At 43.0% G+C, this 17949-nt stretch overlaps 1 protein-coding gene across 7 annotated transcripts; it reads left to right on the top strand.

Moving 5' to 3' along the window:
- The first annotated feature begins 2 nt into the window (after positions 1–2).
- LOC135512519 (AP-3 complex subunit mu-1-like) lies at positions 3–13909 on the top strand. Of its 7 annotated transcripts, XM_064934622.1 has the most exons (11): positions 277–292; positions 427–490; positions 1499–1682; positions 3418–3508; positions 3638–3809; positions 7269–7406; positions 7547–7632; positions 8099–8232; positions 8357–8564; positions 8793–8937; positions 13348–13909. In XM_064934622.1, exons 3-11 carry the CDS (start codon positions 1501–1503, stop codon positions 13446–13448), a joined length of 1257 nt encoding a protein of 418 aa, XP_064790694.1. In that variant the 5' UTR covers positions 277–292; positions 427–490; positions 1499–1500; the 3' UTR covers positions 13449–13909. The 7 variants fall into 7 exon arrangements, with proteins under 7 accessions (XP_064790696.1, XP_064790698.1, XP_064790697.1 ...); XM_064934624.1 differs by lacking the exon at positions 427–490 and having other exon boundaries at positions 3–292; XM_064934626.1 differs by lacking the exons at positions 277–292; positions 427–490 and adding an exon at positions 3–266 and having other exon boundaries at positions 1496–1682.
- Positions 13910–17949: the final 4040 nt, after the last annotated feature.

A 17949-nucleotide genomic window follows, 5' to 3' on the forward strand; every position in this document is an offset into this window, starting at 1 on the left:
AAATAGGCGGGGTTTCTGACTTTGTGGCTATGGTAACTAGTGAGTCGCTAAAGCGTGATGAGCCAACCCGGATAACGCTGTGCCAATATGGGACTTCCGATCACGGCCGGTTGTGACATTACACGACCCTGGTCTGTTGTGACGCCTCTAGCGCTGCAGTGCCTTAGACTGCTGCGGAGTCGGAGATTTCCGAGATTCCAGTTGTTTTGAACGCGATATTAGCTGCCTGCAGACGATTGTGCCTGACTAGAAATACAGGAACTTTGGTGAGAAGTTGATGTTGTGCTTTTCGGTCAGTGCATGTTACACACAGATATTCACAAATGTCGAGGTTGAATGTTCAAAGGGTTTATGTAATGTTTAAAGGTTGTATATTGTGCTGATAAGAGTAGAAATGTGCATATTAAATCAGGCTTCTGTGTATAGTGGCCAGACTACTCTGACAGTGCAACACAGTTTTATTCCTGCCACTAGCACTGGAACAAAGCAGGTAACGATACTTTTTGATACACTTTAACTAATTTAACCGCTATATCAACCGATTTAACAAGACTCATCTTGCTGAATGTCACAAGCTAGAATAAGATTGCTGGCTACAATGTTGCAGACAGTTCGATCACTATGCTCGAGGCTGCAAGGCTAGGCTAACTTCGTTGAGTCCATATCGGTGCAGACAGAGTTTATGAGCTAGTTAATAACCAGATTGAACTATTTAGCCAGTGGACTACTAGGCTTTGATTTTAACATCTGACAGTGAATGATATTTATCATCATGGATCAACTTTATGCTGTACAGCCCTTCTAGACATCTGGAGTTTGTCTCTGCGTCTTGGATGCAACGTGGCACATACCAAACTAAAGTGAAAGACAGTGATTTCATTGTGCATTGTACACAACCCTGGTCTCTCGTACTGTTCTGGTCTGTCTATCCCACTGATCTGATCCATGGGGTAGATAATATATCTCTAACCCTTTAATGTAGGACACATGTGTTACACCTTAGGCTTAGGGCTGTAGACCTGTGAGCACACAAACAAGCCTTTATATTTATTTATTTTTAGCCCTACCAATTGGTAGTTAGTATTGTCTCATTGCTGCAACTCCTGTATGGACTCGGGAGACGCGAAGGTCGGGAGCTGTGCGTACTCCAAAACACAATCAAACCAAGCCGCACTGCTTCTTGACACAATGCCCACTTTACCCTGAAGCCAGCCGCACCAATGTGTCGGAGGAAACAAGTACACTGCTCCAGTGTCAGCGTGCACTGCACCCGGCCCGCCACAGGAGTTGCTATTGCGCGATGGGACAAGGACATCCCTGCCGGACAAACCCTCCCTGAACCCGGACAACGCTGTGCCAATTGTGCGCCGCTCCATAGGTCTCCCGGTCACGACAGAGCCTGGACTCGAACCCAGAATCTCTTTAGACCACTGCGCCACTCGGTAGGCCACACACAAACAAACCTACCCGTGTAACACCTGTCCCTTTCTACCAGCAGAGATGATCAACAGCCTGTTCTTGATCAACCCTTCGGGGGAGATCTTCCTGGAGAAGCACTGGAAAAGTGTGGTCAGTCGGTCGGTGTGTGACTACTTCCTGGAAGCCAAAGAGAAGGCTCTGGAACCTGAGGACGTTCCACCTGTCATACACACCCCTCATCACTACCTCATCAGCATCTACAGGTCATGCATGCAGTGTATTAGGAATGTATTCAGACCCCTTGATTTTTTTTCCACATTTTGTTACGTTACAGGATTATAAAAAAAAAATTGATTCAATAAGTTTTTTCCCCTTAATCAATCTACACACAATATCCCATAATGAACTAGTGAAAACCAGTTTTTTTTTTCGATATGTTTGCAAATGTATAAAACAGAAATCACATTTACATAAGTATTCAGACCCTCCTGTCAGCAATTACAGCCTCAAGTCTTCTTGGGTAGGATGCTAAAAGCTTGAAACACCTGTCTTTGGGGAGTTTCTCCCATTCTTCTCTACAGATCTTCTCATGCTCTGTCAGGTTGATGGGGAGCGTCGCTACACAGATATTTTCAGGTTTCTCCAGAAATTTTCAATCCGGTTCAAGTCCGGGTTCTGGCAGGGCCACTCAAGGACATTCAGAGATGTGTCCCAAAGCCACTCCTGCGTTGCCTTGGCTGTGTGCTTAGGGTCCTGATGGAAGGTGAATCTTCTCTCCAGTCTGATAACCTGCTCCAAAGCGCTCAGGACTTCATCAAGGATCTCGCTGTACATATTTCCTCGATCCTGACTAGTTTCCCAGTCCCTGCCGCTGAAAAACATCCCCACGGTATGCTTCATCGTAGGGATAGTGCCAGGTTTCTTCCAGATGTGACGCTTGGCAATTCAGGCCAAAGAGTTCAATCTTGGTTTCATCAGACCCGAGAATCTTGTTCCTCATGGTCTAAGAAGTCCTTTAGGTGCCTTTTGGCAAACTCCAAGCGGGCTGTTATGTGCTTTTTTCTGAGGAGTGGTTTCCGTCTGGCCTGATTGGTGGAGTGCTGCAGAGATGGTTGTCCTTCTGGAAGGTTCTCCCATCTCCACAGAAGAACCCTCGAGTTCTGTCAGTGATAATCAGGTTCTTGGTCACCTCCCTGACCAAGGCCCTTCTCCCCCGAATTCTCAGTTTGTCCAGGCAACCAACTCTAGGAAGAGACTTGGTGGTTCCAAACCGTGTTCTTGGCAACCTTCAATGCTGCAGAAATGTTTTCTACCCTTCCCCAGATCTGTGCCTTGACACAATCCTGTCTTGGAGCTCTACGGACAATTCCATCAACCTCATGGCTTGATTTTTGCTCTGAAATGCATTGTCAATTGTGAGATCTCATATAGACAGGTGTGTGCCTTTCCAAATCATGTCCAATCAATTGAATTTACCACAGGTGGACTCCAAGTTGTAGACACATCTCAAGGATGATCAATGGAAACAGGATGCACCAGAGTTCAATTTTGAGTCTCATAGCTTAGGGTGTGAATACTTGCGTATATAAGGTAATTTCTAAAAACCTGTTTTCGCTTTGTCATTGGGGGGTATTGTGTGTAGATTTGAGGGGAAACAAATCATTTAATCAATTTTAGAAAAAGGCTAACAAAATGTGGGAAAAGTCGAGGGGTCTGAATACTTTCTGAATGCACTGTATGTATGCATAGAAAGACACGCTCGCACACACACACACACTTCAAAAGCTACAGGATGCACACTCACACCTCATCATCTACAAGTTATTTTATTGGAATTTATATCACTATTTAAGAAACCATCATATATCCAAAGCCAATGTAAAAACCTGCTCACTCAAGACAGACAGTTTTAAGGTCTGTCTTTATTAATGTGTTTTTTTATAACATTTGTTTTGTATACAATGTATGAACGTTGCTTCACACATTTTATTATTACAGGGACAAGCTGTTCTTCCTCTCCGTCATCCAGACTGAGGTTCCTCCGCTGTTTGTCATCGAGTTCCTGCACCGCGTCGCAGAGATGATCCAGGTCTGACACAACTCTAAGCCTGACAGATTGCCAGAATTAGTTCAACCTGACTAGTTCAACCTGGATTAGTTAACTATTTTATAACCAGTAATGTTTAAGTGTGTGTTTGTGTGCGGTTTTTTTCTGTAGGACTACTTTGGGGAGTGTTCGGAGACAGTAGTCAAGGACAACATGGTGATGGTGTATGAGCTGTTGGAGGAGATGCTTGACAACGGGTTTCCCCTGGCAACCGAATCTAACGTCCTCAAAGAGATGATCAGACCACCCACCATCCTCCGATCTGTTGTCAACACACTGACAGGTTGGAAGTTTACATACACTTAGGTTGGAGTCATTAAAAATAATTTTTCAACAACTCCACAAATTGCTTATTAACAAACTATAGTTTTGACAATTCGGTTAGCAACTTTTTTCAGTGGGCATTGCGTATACTCACTTCTTAATCCCTACTGATATCAAAGTAGTGTAGTGGAGGTATATGTATGTAGTAGTACAATAGAGAAATAATGCACAAAGTAGACTACACAATTTTTTTTATTTTACCTTTATTTAACTAGGCAAGTCAGACAAATTCTTATTTTCAATGACGGCCTAGGAACAGTGGGTTAACTGCCTGTTCAGGGGCAGAACGACAGATTTGTACCTTGTCAGCTCGGGGATTTGAACTTGCAACCTTTTGGTTACTAGTCCAACACCCTGCCCCAATCACAAAGCACGTGAAATATATTCACATGCACACAGCCTAGTTTCAGCAGAATATCATCTGCAGGCAGCAAGAGTGTGTAGCTCTTGCTGCCTGCAGGTTTTGGCATGGAACAGCTCACAGAAAAATGACATCGGTAGCCGGTAGGGTAGGAAAGATGTTTCAACTAATGATATCCGCCAGTAAATGCTAACTTAGGCAACAATGGTTATGCAAACCAGATATTGAAACAGTTTAGTCCGAAGTGTTATTTGTGCTGCTGCAATTGTCGTCATGCACCATTTGCATCAGGGGCATAGACATGGATGCTCCTGGGTGGACAAAGACCCACCCACTGGGGAGCCAGGACCTGACAGGCCCACCCAATCAGATTGATGTGGTTTAAGCATTGTTGTGGACTTGGATCAAACGTTAGTTATTTCTATTAAAAAAATACGTAATTTTGAGAGTGAAAATCGAAAAAATATATAGGAAAACATATATTAAAAAAATGTTTAAAAAATAGTTTTTTTCAGACCGGTGCATTTCCTTCGCGGGGTGGGCCGTTTGGGAACCTTTTGGCAAAATTAGCTTATACCCACTTCTCCAGGCACCACTACACCACTGCATAGGGCTGAGGGAAAGACAGCAGTTACACACTGCATTATGTTAAAGGATAAGCAGTCCATATACTGGGACATAAAAAGCCAGTAGGTTCCAATCATAACAATACAAAAACACAACCGTTAAGCATTTCCCACGATAAATCTATTACTATTACTTCACATTGCAAAAAACATTTCAAATTTAGCACACAAAGTAACGGGGACCTAGAGTTTAAAGTAGAACTGACAGTACTTTGTCTGTCAATGATCACAAGTCAGTCATAATGTGGCTAATAGGCCAGCGTATTGGTCTTAGGCACTGCATCTCTGTACTAGACGCGTCACTACAGACCCTGGTTCGATCCCAGGCTGTATCACAACCGGCCGTGATCAGGAGTCCCGTAGGGTTGCGCACAATTGGTCAAGCGTTGTCCGGATTAGGGAAGGGTTTGGCCAGGGTAGGCCGTCATTGTAAATAAGAATTTGTTCTTAACTGACTTGTCGAGTTAAAGGTTAAATCAAATAAAAAATACAATTATTTAGCAAGCTAAAAACCCTGAGTCTATCGTTAGCTAGGTAGGATAATTTCATGTCATGCCATTGGAGGAGTGGGTGACTGACTGACTTTTCTCCTCATATTGTCTTTTGGTGGTTATACACAGCTACAGATGCAGGTTTCATTTCGTCAAGTTCTTGCAGGCTAACCAACTGTTATCCAGTTAGCGTATCTCTTGCATTTGCAAATTCACTCTGGTTATCTACTCCGATTTCAGAGCACTCCATCTGAATGTGGCAGAGCGCAGAACAACTGATACATTTACAAATGCTCAACAACCACTGAATATGACTGGTGTCAGTAAACGTAGGCAAAAAAAGTAATAGTTAGTCAATGCTTTAGATAACAACATGTAAACAGCCTAACCAGTTCTGCTTCTGCGAGTAAAATGGTCAGAGTGAGGTGTTTTCTCATTTCTGTTTGGAAGTAGCAATCTAGCCAACTTTTGTCAGTTAGCTTGGGTGCTTGGTAGTGACAAGCATGCATTGGCAGGCAAGTTGCAGAAGGACGAGGAGACTACAATTCCCCGTTGTTTATCAGTGCAATTTTTTACGGCCAGCTAGCTGAAAAAGTTATTTGGCAGTAAAAATTGACCTCAATAAACCTCAATCAATCTAATTTATTTATAAAGCCTTTCTTACATCAGCTGCTGTCACAAAGTGCTGTACAGAAACCCAGCCTAAACCCCAAACAGCAAGCAATGCAGGTGTAGAAGCATGGTGGCTAGGAAAAACTCCCTAGAAAGGCCAGAACCTAGAAAGAAACCTAGAGAGGAACCAGGCTATGAGGAGTGGCCAGTCCTCTTCTGGCTGTGCCAGGTGGAGATTATAACAGAACATGGCCAATGGTTCACAAAGAAGGGCACCTACCTATTGGGTAATAACAAAAAGCAGACATTGAGTTTCCCTTTGAGCATGGCTGTTATTAATTATAATTTGGATGCACCCAGTCACTACAAAGATACAGGCACCCTTCCTAACTCAGTTGCCGGAGAGGAAGGAAATCACTCAGGGATTTCACCATAAGGTCAATGGTGATTTTAAAAGAGTTTAAATGGCTGGGATGGGAGATAAGTGAGGATGGATTAAAAACATTGTAGTTACTCTACAATATTAACAAAAATGATGAGTGAAATGGATAAAGCCTGTACAGATTACAAATATTCCAAAACATGCATCCTGTTTGCAACAGGGCACTTAAGTACATATTGCAAAAAAAGAGGCAAGGAAATGCACTTTTTTATCCTGAATACAAAGTGTTGTGTTTGGGGCAAATTCAACACTTCACTGAGTACCACTCTTCATATTTTCAAGCATGGTGGTGGCTTGTCATCGGCAAGGACTAAGGAGTTTTTTAGGATAAAAAGAAACGGAAAAGAGCTTAGCACAGGCACAATTATAGAGGAAACTTGGTTTAGTCTGCTTATCAAGGCAACATTGAATGTTCCTGAGTAACTTAGTTACAGTTTTGACTTAAATCGGCTTCAAAATTTTATGGCAAGACTTGAAAATGACTTTTGCAATGATCAACATCCAACTTGACAGTGCTTGAATAATTTTTTTAAATAATGGGCAAATATCATACAATCCAGCTGTGCAAAAGCTCTTACAGCTATAATCGCTGCTAAACATGACATGTATTGACTCAGGGGCTGAATACTTATCTAATGAAGAAATATTAGTGTTTTATTTTCCATTAAATAGTTTTAAATATTCTTCCACTTTGACATTAGAGTATTTTGTGTAGGTCGTTGACAAAAAATGACACAACAAAATGTGGAAAAAGTCAAGGGGTGTGAACTTTATAAAAGCACTGTAGGTCGAGATAAAGTGACTAGGCAACAGGATAGATAATAAACTGTAGCAGAAGCGTATGTTATGAGTTAGTTTAAAAAGTGTGTGTGTGTGTGTGTTCCAGGGACCAGTAACGTTGGAGACACGTTGCCAACTGGTCAGCTGTCGACCATCCCGTGGAGGCGGGCCGGAGTGAGGTACACCAATAATGAAGCTTACTTTGACGTGGTGGAGGAGATTGACGCTATCCTGGACCAATCAGGTAGGAGCAGTACTGACTTGTACACCGGCACCACGGTGCAGAGATCCCGGAAGTCAGATCCAGAGGTTAAAGGTCAGGCATCAGGAGTTTGTGTGTGTGTGTGTGTGTCGTCTGTAAGCTGTGTTATGATTGGTTAACAGGTACAACAGTGTTTGCAGAGATCCAGGGCGTGGTCGAGGCGTGTGTCAAGCTGTCTGGTATGCCCGACCTCACACTCTCCTTCATGGTGGGCCCCCACACACACACACTATATCAGGGTTGGGGTCCATTCGAATTGAAGGTAGTCATTTCAGGAAGTGATTTAACTTTTTAATAAAAAAATGGAAATAATAAACAACTTTTGAAAGTTACTTCTTGAATTGATTTCCTTCAATTCAAATTGACCACACATACACACACACACACGGGTGGCAGGTAGCCTAGCGGTTAAGAGCGCTGGGCCAGTAACCGAAAGGTTGCTGGTTCGAATCACCGAGCCAGGAATGTGGAAAATATTGCCGTTCTGCCCTTGAGCAAGGCAGTAAACCCCCAACAACAACTGCTCCCCAGATGCTGTGGACATCGATTAAGGCAGCCTGACACATTTTGGCTGAATGCATTCAGTTGTGCAACTCACTAGGCATTTCCCTTCCCACACACAGAGAAAGAGCCCCAGTGTATTGGTCTATTCATAATGCATTTTGTCGTTGCAGAATCCTCGCCTCCTTGACGATGTGAGTTTCCACCCATGTGTTCGCTATAAACTCTGGGAATCTGAGCGCGTCCTCTCCTTCATTCCCCCTGATGGGAACTTCACCCTAATGACCTATCACGTCAATGCACAGAAGTAAGGCTTTAAACTCTGACCCCTAATCCTAACTCTACCATGTCTATTATTTTCAGTCTGGTAGCCATCCCAGTTTAATAATAGTATTGGTAATATTCTATTTATTCTGTTATATTCTATGCAGTCTTGTAGCCATCCCAGTGTATGTGAAGCAGAGCATCAGTTTCTTTGAGTGTGGTTCTGATGGCCGTCTGGACGTGACCGTTGGACCGAAGCAGACCATGGGGAAGACGGTCGAAGGGGTGATGGTCACGGTCCACTTGCCCAAAACTATCCTCAGCATCAATCTGACTGCCACACAGGGCAGTTACACATATGACAATGGTACAAAGGTAACTACACGCCTACTACCCTGTTACCTTGTAACCTCTAACCCCTGAGCCTAACCACTACACAGAGTAGCTATACCTACGACCCTATTTACAAGTTAGACCAGGTAAACAGCAAATCAGCAGACATTACTATTAACAAACTTCTCCATCTCACAACCCCCCCCCCCCCCTTCTTCTCTCTTTTTCTTTCTCTCTCTCTCTCTCTCTCCCACGCTCTCTTCTCTCTAGTTGTTGGTGTGGGACATTGGAAAGTTGAACCCACAGAAGCTTCCTAACTTGCGAGGTAGTCTGAGTCTGCAGGCTGGAGCCCACAAACCAGAGGAGAACCCCAGTCTGAACATCGACCTGAAGATACAGCAACTTGCAATATCAGGTACCCCTGACCTGTAACTTTTGTCCCTTTCAGCCTCTCCCAATTGTTGGGTTATTCCAAATCGGTTCCTACTACCTAGCCCCCTTGTAGATCTGGAGGAATTGGATAAGTAGAAGTCTTATGGTAATAGTTTAGTCTTGCCTCCTTATTGACTGTTGAAATGTGATCATATTGCTTCCATTGATCCAATTTTCATAGATCTATGAGTGGCTCAGTAATAGGTGCTAGGGGTAAATTTGGAATTAAGCTAATCTTTCTCTGTGTCTTCGCAGTAAAGTTTATGGTGTTGGGGGTAACATGCTCTGTAAAAGGTTGTAATTGCCATAGTAATACTGCATGCTAAATATCAATGTATACTCAGTTTATTAGGTACACCACCCGTTCACGAAAATGGTTCACTCCTTCAGACAGTGAGCCGTGGCTGTGGCTTGCTTATATAAATAAAGCAGTCAGGCATCAAGGCATTCAGTTACTGTTCGATTGGACGTTTAGAATGGGCAAAACGAGTGACCTAAGCGACTTTGAGCGTGGTATGATCGTCGGTGCTAGGCACGCCAGTTCTAGTATCTCAGAAACGGCCGACCCCTTGGACTTTTCATGCACGACAGTGTCTAGGGTTTACCAAGAATGGTAAGACAAAATAAAAACATCCAGGCAGTGGCAGTCCTGTGGGCGAAAACAGCTCGTTGATGAGAGGTCAAAGGATAAATGCAAGCTAACATGCAAGTCTAATAACGGTGCAGTACAACAGTGGTGTGCAGAACGGCATCTCAGAATGCACAACTCGTCAGTCCTTGTCACAGATGGGCTATTGAAGCAGACAACCACACCGGGTTCCACTCCTATCAGCTAAAAATAAGAAGAAGCAGCTGCAGTGGGCACGTGATCTACAACACTGGACAATTGAATAGTGGAAAAACATTGCCTCCTCTGACGAATCCCAGCTCCTGATGAGTCATGCTGATGGCAGTCCGGATTTGGTGTAAGTATCATGAGTCCATGGCCACATCCTGCCTTGTGTCAACGTTACAGGCTGGTGGTGTAATAGTGTGGGGAATATTTTCCTGGCACATGTTAGGTACTCTTGATACCAATTGCGCAGCACTTCCGTTCCCCAAAAAATTCTGGTTTTTCTGGAGACATAGGGGCATCCTACACTGCACTACACTGAAAAATATATATAAATGCAACATGCAACAATTTCAAAGATTTTATTGTTACAATGGTTCATCTTTTAAAAGTTGCAGTGCAGCTTGCATGGTGCCACAGAATTTTATGGCACGTTTTTTAAGTGTGAACCACTGGTACCATTAATGCTCGTTAGTGCTAGTTTTTCCCCGTTGGCGAATTGAACCCCTGTCTCCCGCGTGCCCGCAATCTCTAGTACAGGCCTTATTGAAGGCTACCAAAATGCTTCTCAAAGATGCCCTCTGGGGGTCAAACTAGCACTAACTAGCATTGTAAATAAGAATTTGTTCCTTAACTGATTCCATATGTGTTATTTCATAGTTGTGATGTCTTCACTTCTACATTGTAGAATAATAGTAAAAATAAAGAAAAACCCTGGAATGAGTAGGTTTGTCCAAACTTTTGACTGGTACTTGCTTAATTCATTTGATTTAATATTATGGTGGTTCTATTCCAAGGAAAACGAAAAACCCTCTGGGTTTCCGTTAGGATGGGGACGTGAAATATGACGCTGTACAACGTGATGGTTCGGAAGTACAGAACTGGTCTATTTAGCTAAAGAATGTAGTGTCCTGCGGGTGCGCAGGATACCGGGGTTCAATTCCCTGACGAGGCGGAAGGAGTAGGCTGTTCTTGTAAATAACAATTTGTTCTTAACTGACTTACCTAGTTAAATAAATCCTCTTTAAATAAGACCTACACCACTTTTAACAGCACATTACTCAATACTAGTGAGACTCTTGTTGCTTACGGTAGGCCTACAGTATATCTAAAAAATATGATGTGACTCTCCGCCAATAATTACATATAAAGAGGATTGGAGGATATTTCTGTAATTCAGTGATATTTATTCCCGTAGTAATTCGTTATGGATCCATAACTAAATAAACATCAGCATTTTGAAAGAGTATTTTTATTATTTTATGAATGAAAGCATAAAGATGCCATTTATTAGTTACATTGTTTTAGTTTGAACCTGCAGACTGGCACTAAGAACAGAACAGCGAGAATGTTTCCCTAGTCAGCGCCATTACTAGTGCAATGCCCCTTAAAGTGTTGCCAGTGTGGCAGGGTGGGTGTCCACCCCCTTCCTCCTCCCTTCCCCATGGGCTAGGTCGGTCTTCTGAATCCTGTGTGGCTCAGTCGGTAGAGCATGGCGCTTGCAATGCCAAGCATCGTGGGTTCGATTCCCGCTAGTGGCCCCAGCCGACTTGTAAGTCGCTTTGGACAAAAGCGTCTGCTAAATGGGATATATTATTATTATATTATTATATTATTCTGTGCGCGGCTCTCGGCCCATCCCGTGCCCCCTGCCCTTGTGCCTTGAATCTTGTGCGCTTTCAGTGGATACAGCTGGAAAACTGCAATGCAGTCCCATTGTGCGCCACTCGGGAGCTGTGACCAATATATTTTGTCCTGCTAATAACGGGGTTAATAATATATATTGTGAGAATATCCAACGGGCTTTTATATAATTCTAAATTAATAATAATAGTCACTTTGTTTAAAAATAACAATATTTTGGAGATTTCGTTTTCAAATAACATAAAATGAGCGAGGAAAAAGGACATTCTTGAACATGGAGTGAGACATTGTTACTAATTTGTAAATCAAGCAAGTTTGTTATTTAGGAAGACTTATTTCTGTTTTTTAGAGGGAGAAAAACCAAAAACCTACAGTCATCTCATGGGTCTCCCAGTTGAGCCCACCACAGGTATTGAAGCAGCATCTGTAACACAGCTATGCAGTGTCTTAGACCATTGCACCACTCAAGAACTGTACAATGTGACCGGTTGGGAGTGGCATACAGTACTTCAGTAAGAGCAAAATAATCCTAAACAATAAAAGAATAAAAACCTTTGTGTAGCAACAGTTTTAGGAAGTAATACTGAAGTTGTGCACAATTATCAGTTTCTATTTAGGTTTGTCGCCCATTCATTGTCAGTTAGAGACACAGTAGGGCCCAAAAGCATAATCAGTTCTCTAACTCCCCATTGCGCTGGTCTGGAGCAATAAAGTGGTGAAGCAGGGTACCGTACTAAACTACAAATTACCTCTAAGTCCTGCGGCGTAAGCTCACAACTTTTTAAAGGAGGAACCACTGTACAGTTCATATAAGTAAAGTAGGCCCCAATCTATGGATTTCACATGCCTGGGACTACAGATATGCATCTGTTGGTCACAGATACCTTTTTACAAAAGGGGTGTGCATCAGAAAACCAGTCAGTATCAAGTGTGACCACCATTTTCCTCATGCAGCGTGACACGTCTCATTTGCATAGAGTTGATCAGGCTGTTGATTGTTGCCTGTGGAATGTTCACTTCTCTTCAATGGCTGTGCTAAGTTTCTGGATATTGGCGGGAACTGGAACACGCTGTCGTACACATCGATCCAGAACATCCCAAACATGCTCAATAGGTGACATGGCTGGTGAGTATGCAAGGCATGGAAGAACTGGGACATTTTCAGCTTCCAGGAATTGTGTAAGATCCTTGCTACATGGGGATGTGCATTATCATGCTGAATCAAGGTAATGGCAGCGGATGTTTGGCACGACAATGAGCCTCAGGATCTCGCCATGGTATCTCTTGCATTTTATCGATGGCAATTGGAATGCACATTGTGTTTGTTTTCCATAGCTTATGCCTGCCCATACCATAACACCACCGCCATCATGGGGCACTCTGTTCACATCTTCACGGTACAGTTGAAACCGGGATTAATTTGTGAAGAGCACACTTTTCCAGCTTCTTGATATGCCACACCTGTCAGGTGGATGGATATTCTTGGCAAAGGAGAAATGCTCACTAACGGATTTGAACAAATTTGTGCACAAAATTTGAGAGAAGCTTTTTGTGCATTTTAAAAATTTCTATGATCCGTTATTTCAGCTCATGAAACATGGGACCAACACTTTACATACATTTTTGTTCAGTATAAATGGGTGTACCTAATAAACCTTTGACTCACTGGAGAATGTGTGTCGATAAATGTTACAGTATAGGCGTTTTGATAAATGTGTAAATATATGGTAACTGTAAAGTTTATGGTAAATCTATGATATAGTTAACCCAAAAACAATATTTTAGTATTTTGTTTATTTGTCCACTGTTAATACATTCCCCAAAAATAGTGCATGTTAGCGGTCAAAATGTCAAGATAAAGAAAATTCAGTACAGAACAAAACAAATGGTGATGCGTTTATGCTAACTGTGTTTTAGGACTGAAGGTGAACAGGCTGGATATGTTTGGGGAGAAGTACAAGCCTTTTAAAGGGGTTAAATACATCACCAAGGCTGGGAAGTTCCAGGTGCGGACCTGAAGAGTGAAACCTAAAGGTCATAGGTCAACTAGCCAACGTGCCTAATACTCTGGGTCAAAGGTCAACTCTTAGACACGCTGGCTGTCAACTATTATGCTCTCTATTTGTAGTTCAGAGCCATGATCGGTCCATTATGACAAATGTCTGAAACTTGTAAAAAGGTACATGTCACAGCAGACTGTTGTGGCTCTGCACCAGCAAACTATGAATTGAGCTTTTTACATGCCCAGTGTCAACCCTTCTACCTTATGCCTTTTTATACCCCTATACTCCTTCTATATTAGGGACAGAGCCTGTATTAAATAACTTTGTTGTTTATTTAAATGTTTATTATTTGGATGGAATGGAGTTGTTGGTCTGCGAAGGGAATTGTTTTGGACAATCAACCTATTATTTCTCCTGTATCTCGAATTAAATAACCTCTACGGAATCTCACTGTGTTCCAGCACAGCCCACCTCTCGCTCTGTCTCTCTTGCTCACTCATCTCCCCTCTACTATCTTCTATTTCTCTGCTTTAGCAGGTAAAGATTTAATATCTAGTTTTATATAAAGCATATTGTTTGACCATTTCATGACTAATAACCCTCTAATGCTGAGTAACTACAACCAAGAGTGGAATCTCATTTGGTCATACATGGTGTTAATTAATATACAGGCTCAATTACTGCAAGTATTAATACATATACATATAAAGTCACTACTGCATTTTATTTGCTGTTCTCACCTGGGCCTTTTGGTTGTCCTAATGTTATTTTGCCCACAACCTTCCCACAACCTTCTGGGAGTGGTGCAGGGTAGTTGCTTGGCTTTAATCTGCATTAAAGTCAGCACAGTTAAAGAACTTGACAAAAAAAACTGATTTTCTTTGTATTTCATTACTTTAACACAACGTTTCCTAAAAGTTCAAACATGGTTGCATTTAATTTCAATTTTGGTAATGTTCTAGGAACATTCTCCAACTTGTTTGACATTGGGAATGTTCTCAAAGTTCAGAGAACATTAAGAAACAATGTTCTTCTGTGGAAATTTCAGTACTTCATCATAATGTTTTCTGCAGGTTTCCTCATGGTTCTATTTAAAGTCATGTTCTCAGAACATTAAGAAAACTTGCCATAAAAACTAAAAGCAAATATTTTGTAACTTTCTAAGAATGTTATTTAAAAACATTTAATTCTCATCGTCAACAAAACTCTCTGTCCTCTATCTTGTTAAGTGTGTTCAGGTGTGTTGGCCTGAACTTGTTTTCTTTGAAATGGGTTCTGTTTGAATAGACTAAATGAACAGCTTTGTATGAGTTAAAAAACATGGCATGCTAGCTCCTTCCTGGTGGTGCAGTGGACGAAATGCACGGATGAAGTCAAGAAGATCATAGGTTAGAATGTCACTGACGGGACTGCATGCCACAATAAAACATTTATGTTTGCATGATTTAATGCTTAAATTAGTTTCCATGAGCCAGGTGCTTGGAGTTCAGAACAGTCAGAACAGTTATCCCAAATGTAAGCTAGCAGTGTAATTATAAGTCTTAGTGAAAGTTTGGGGTCACAACATTTTAGAATGTTCTCAAACTTATTTTATTACCAAATTATTTTATTATTCAAATAATGTTTTTAAAACCTCCCTGCAACCTAAAATGTACATTCATGTTCACTTGGACCAATTGGAAACCAAATGCTTACGTTCCCACGTAGGTTCCAAGGAATGAAATGTGCTATCTGGAATTTGTCTTGCCTAATACACAATAGACAATTTTCCCATAGAGGGTTAGAGTAATGTGGTTAATGTGGATGCTACCATGATTATGCATAATAATGAATTAATCGTGAATACTGATGAGTGAGAAAGTTAGAGGCACAATGATCATCATGGCATTTTTCAGGATTCATTTAGAAGTGTTCAGAAACATCTTATCTACACTGAATAAAAAATATAAAGATAAGCACAACATTATTTCGCATAGAGTTGATCAGGCTGTTGACCCACTCCTCTTCAATGGCTGTGCGAAGTTGCTGTATATTGGCGGAAACTGGAACACGCTGTTGTTCACATCGATCCAGAGCATCCCAAACTCCCTCAATGGGTGATATGTCTGGTGAGGATGCAAGCCATGAAAGAACTGGGACATTTTCAGCTTCCAGGAATTGTGTACAGACCCTTGCTACATGGGGCCGTGCATTATCATGCTGAATCAAGGTGATGGCAGCGGATGTTTAGCACAACAATGAGCCTCAGGATTGCGTCTCGGTATTTGCATTTATTTATTAAGGATCCCCATTAGCTGCTGCCAAAGCAGCAGCTTCTCTTCCTGGGGTCCAGCAGAAGTTAAGGCAGTTTATACACTATTTTTTAAATATTACAATACATTCACAGATTTTACATTTACATTTAAGTCATTTAGCAGACGCTCTTATCCAGAGCGACTTACAAATTGGTGAATTCACCTTCTGACATCCAGTGGAACAGCCACTTTACAATAGTGCATCTAAATCATTTAAGGGGGGGTGAGAAGGATTACTTATCCTATCCTAGGTATTCCTTGAAGAGGTGGGGTTTCAGGTGTCTCCGGAAGGTGGTGATTGACTCCGCTGTCCTGGCGTCGTGAGGGAGTTTGTTCCACCATTGGGGGGCCAGAGCAGCGAACAGTTTTGACTGGGCTGAGCGGGAACTGTACTTCCTCAATGGTAGGGAGGCGAGCAGGCCAGAGGTGGATGAACGCAGTGCCCTTGCTTGGGTGTAGGGCCTGATCAGAGCCTGGAGGTACTGCGGTGCCGTTCCCCTCACAGCTCCGTAGGCAAGCACCATGGTCTTGTAGCGGATGCGAGCTTCAACTGGAAGCCAGTGGAGAGAGCGGAGGAGCGGGGTGACGTGAGAGAACTTGGGAAGGTTGAACACCAGACGGGCTGCGGCGTTCTGGATGAGTTGTAGGGGTTTAATGGCACAGGCAGGGAGACCAGCCAACAGCGAGTTGCAGTAATCCAGACGGGAGATGACAAGTGCCTGGATTAGGACCTGCGCCGCTTCCTGTGTGAGGCAGGGTCGTACTCTGCGGATGTTGTAGAGCATGAACCTACAGGAACGGGCCACCGCCATGATGTTGGTTGAGAACGACAGGGTGTTGTCCAGGATCACGCCAAGGTTCTTAGCGCTCTGGGAGGAGGACACAGTGGAGTTGTCAACCGTGATGGCGAGATCATGGAACGGGCAGTCCTTCCCTGGGAGGAAGAGCAGCTCCGTCTTGCCGAGGTTCAGCTTGAGGTGGTGATCCGTCATCCACACTGATATGTCTGCCAGACATGCAGAGATGCGATTCGCCACCTGGTCATCAGAAGGGGGAAAGGAGAAGATTAATTGTGTGTCGTCTGCATAGCAATGATAGGAGAGACCATGTGAGGTTATGACAGAGCCAAGTGACTTGGTGTATAGCGAGAATAGGAGAGGGCCTAGAACAGAGCCCTGGGGGACACCAGTGGTGAGAGCGCGTGGTGAGGAGACAGATCCTCGCCACGCCACCTGGTAGGAGCGACCTGTCAGGTAGGACGCAATCCAAGCGTGGGCCGCGCCGGAGATGCCCAACTCGGAGAGGGTGGAGAGGATCTGATGGTTCACAGTATCGAAGGCAGCCGATAGGTCTAGAAGGATGAGAGCAGAGGAGAGAGAGTTAGCTTTAGCAGTGCGGAGCGCCTCCGTGATACAGAGAAGAGCAGTCTCAGTTGAATGACTAGTCTTGAAACCTGACTGATTTGGATCAAGAAGGTCATTCTGAGAGAGATAGCGGGAGAGCTGGCCAAGGACGGCACGTTCAAGAGTTTTGGAGAGAAAAGAAAGAAGGGATACTGGTCTGTAGTTGTTGACATCGGAGGGATGTCACAACACACTGTGTGCCCTCAGGCCCCTACTCCACCACTTCCACATATCTACAATACTAAATCCATCTGAATGTATAGTATCGTGTGTCTGTGCCAATGTTTGTGATTGATAAAATGCAAGCTTACGCATGCCCATACCATAACCTCACCGCCACCAAGGGACACTCTGTTCACAACTTCGACATCAGCAAACCGCTGACTCACATGAAGCTATCTGCCCGATATAGTTGAAACCGGGATTAATCAGTGAAGAGCACACTTTTCTAGCAATCAATTAGGTCAAGACCCTGGTGAGGACAACGAGCACACAGATTAGTTTACCTGAGACAGTTACTGACAGTTTGCAGACATTCTTCGGTTGTGCAAACCCACAGTTTCATCAGCTGTCTGGTCTCAGACAATCCCGCAAGTGAAGAAGCTGGATGTGGAGGTCGTGGACTGGCGTGGTAACACGTGGTCTGCAGCTGTGAGGCCGGTTGGACGTACTGCCAAATGGAGGTGGCTTATGGTAGAGAAATGTATATTAAATTATCTGGCAACAGCTCTGTTGGACATTCCTGCACTCAGAATGTATATTGCACTCTCCATTAACTTGAGACATCTTTGGCATTGCATTGTGACAAAATGCACATTT

Source organism: Oncorhynchus masou, chromosome 24 (assembly GCF_036934945.1).
Source record: "Oncorhynchus masou masou isolate Uvic2021 chromosome 24, UVic_Omas_1.1, whole genome shotgun sequence".
Classification (NCBI taxonomy): Eukaryota; Metazoa; Chordata; class Actinopteri; order Salmoniformes; family Salmonidae; genus Oncorhynchus; species Oncorhynchus masou.

What these genes read in the sequence shown, in the direction of transcription:
- LOC135512519 (XM_064934624.1), top strand. Translation starts at nt 1,501, where the DNA reads ATGATCAACAGCCTGTTCTTGATCAACCCTTCGGGGGAGATCTTCCTG. An exon ending in GCGTCGCAGAGATGATCCAG is followed by an intron (nt 3,509 to 3,637) that starts GTCTGACACAAC and finishes TTTTTTCTGTAG; the next exon opens with GACTACTTTGGGGAGTGTTC. An exon ending in CATATGACAATGGTACAAAG is followed by an intron (nt 8,565 to 8,792) that starts GTAACTACACGC and finishes TCTTCTCTCTAG; the next exon opens with TTGTTGGTGTGGGACATTGG.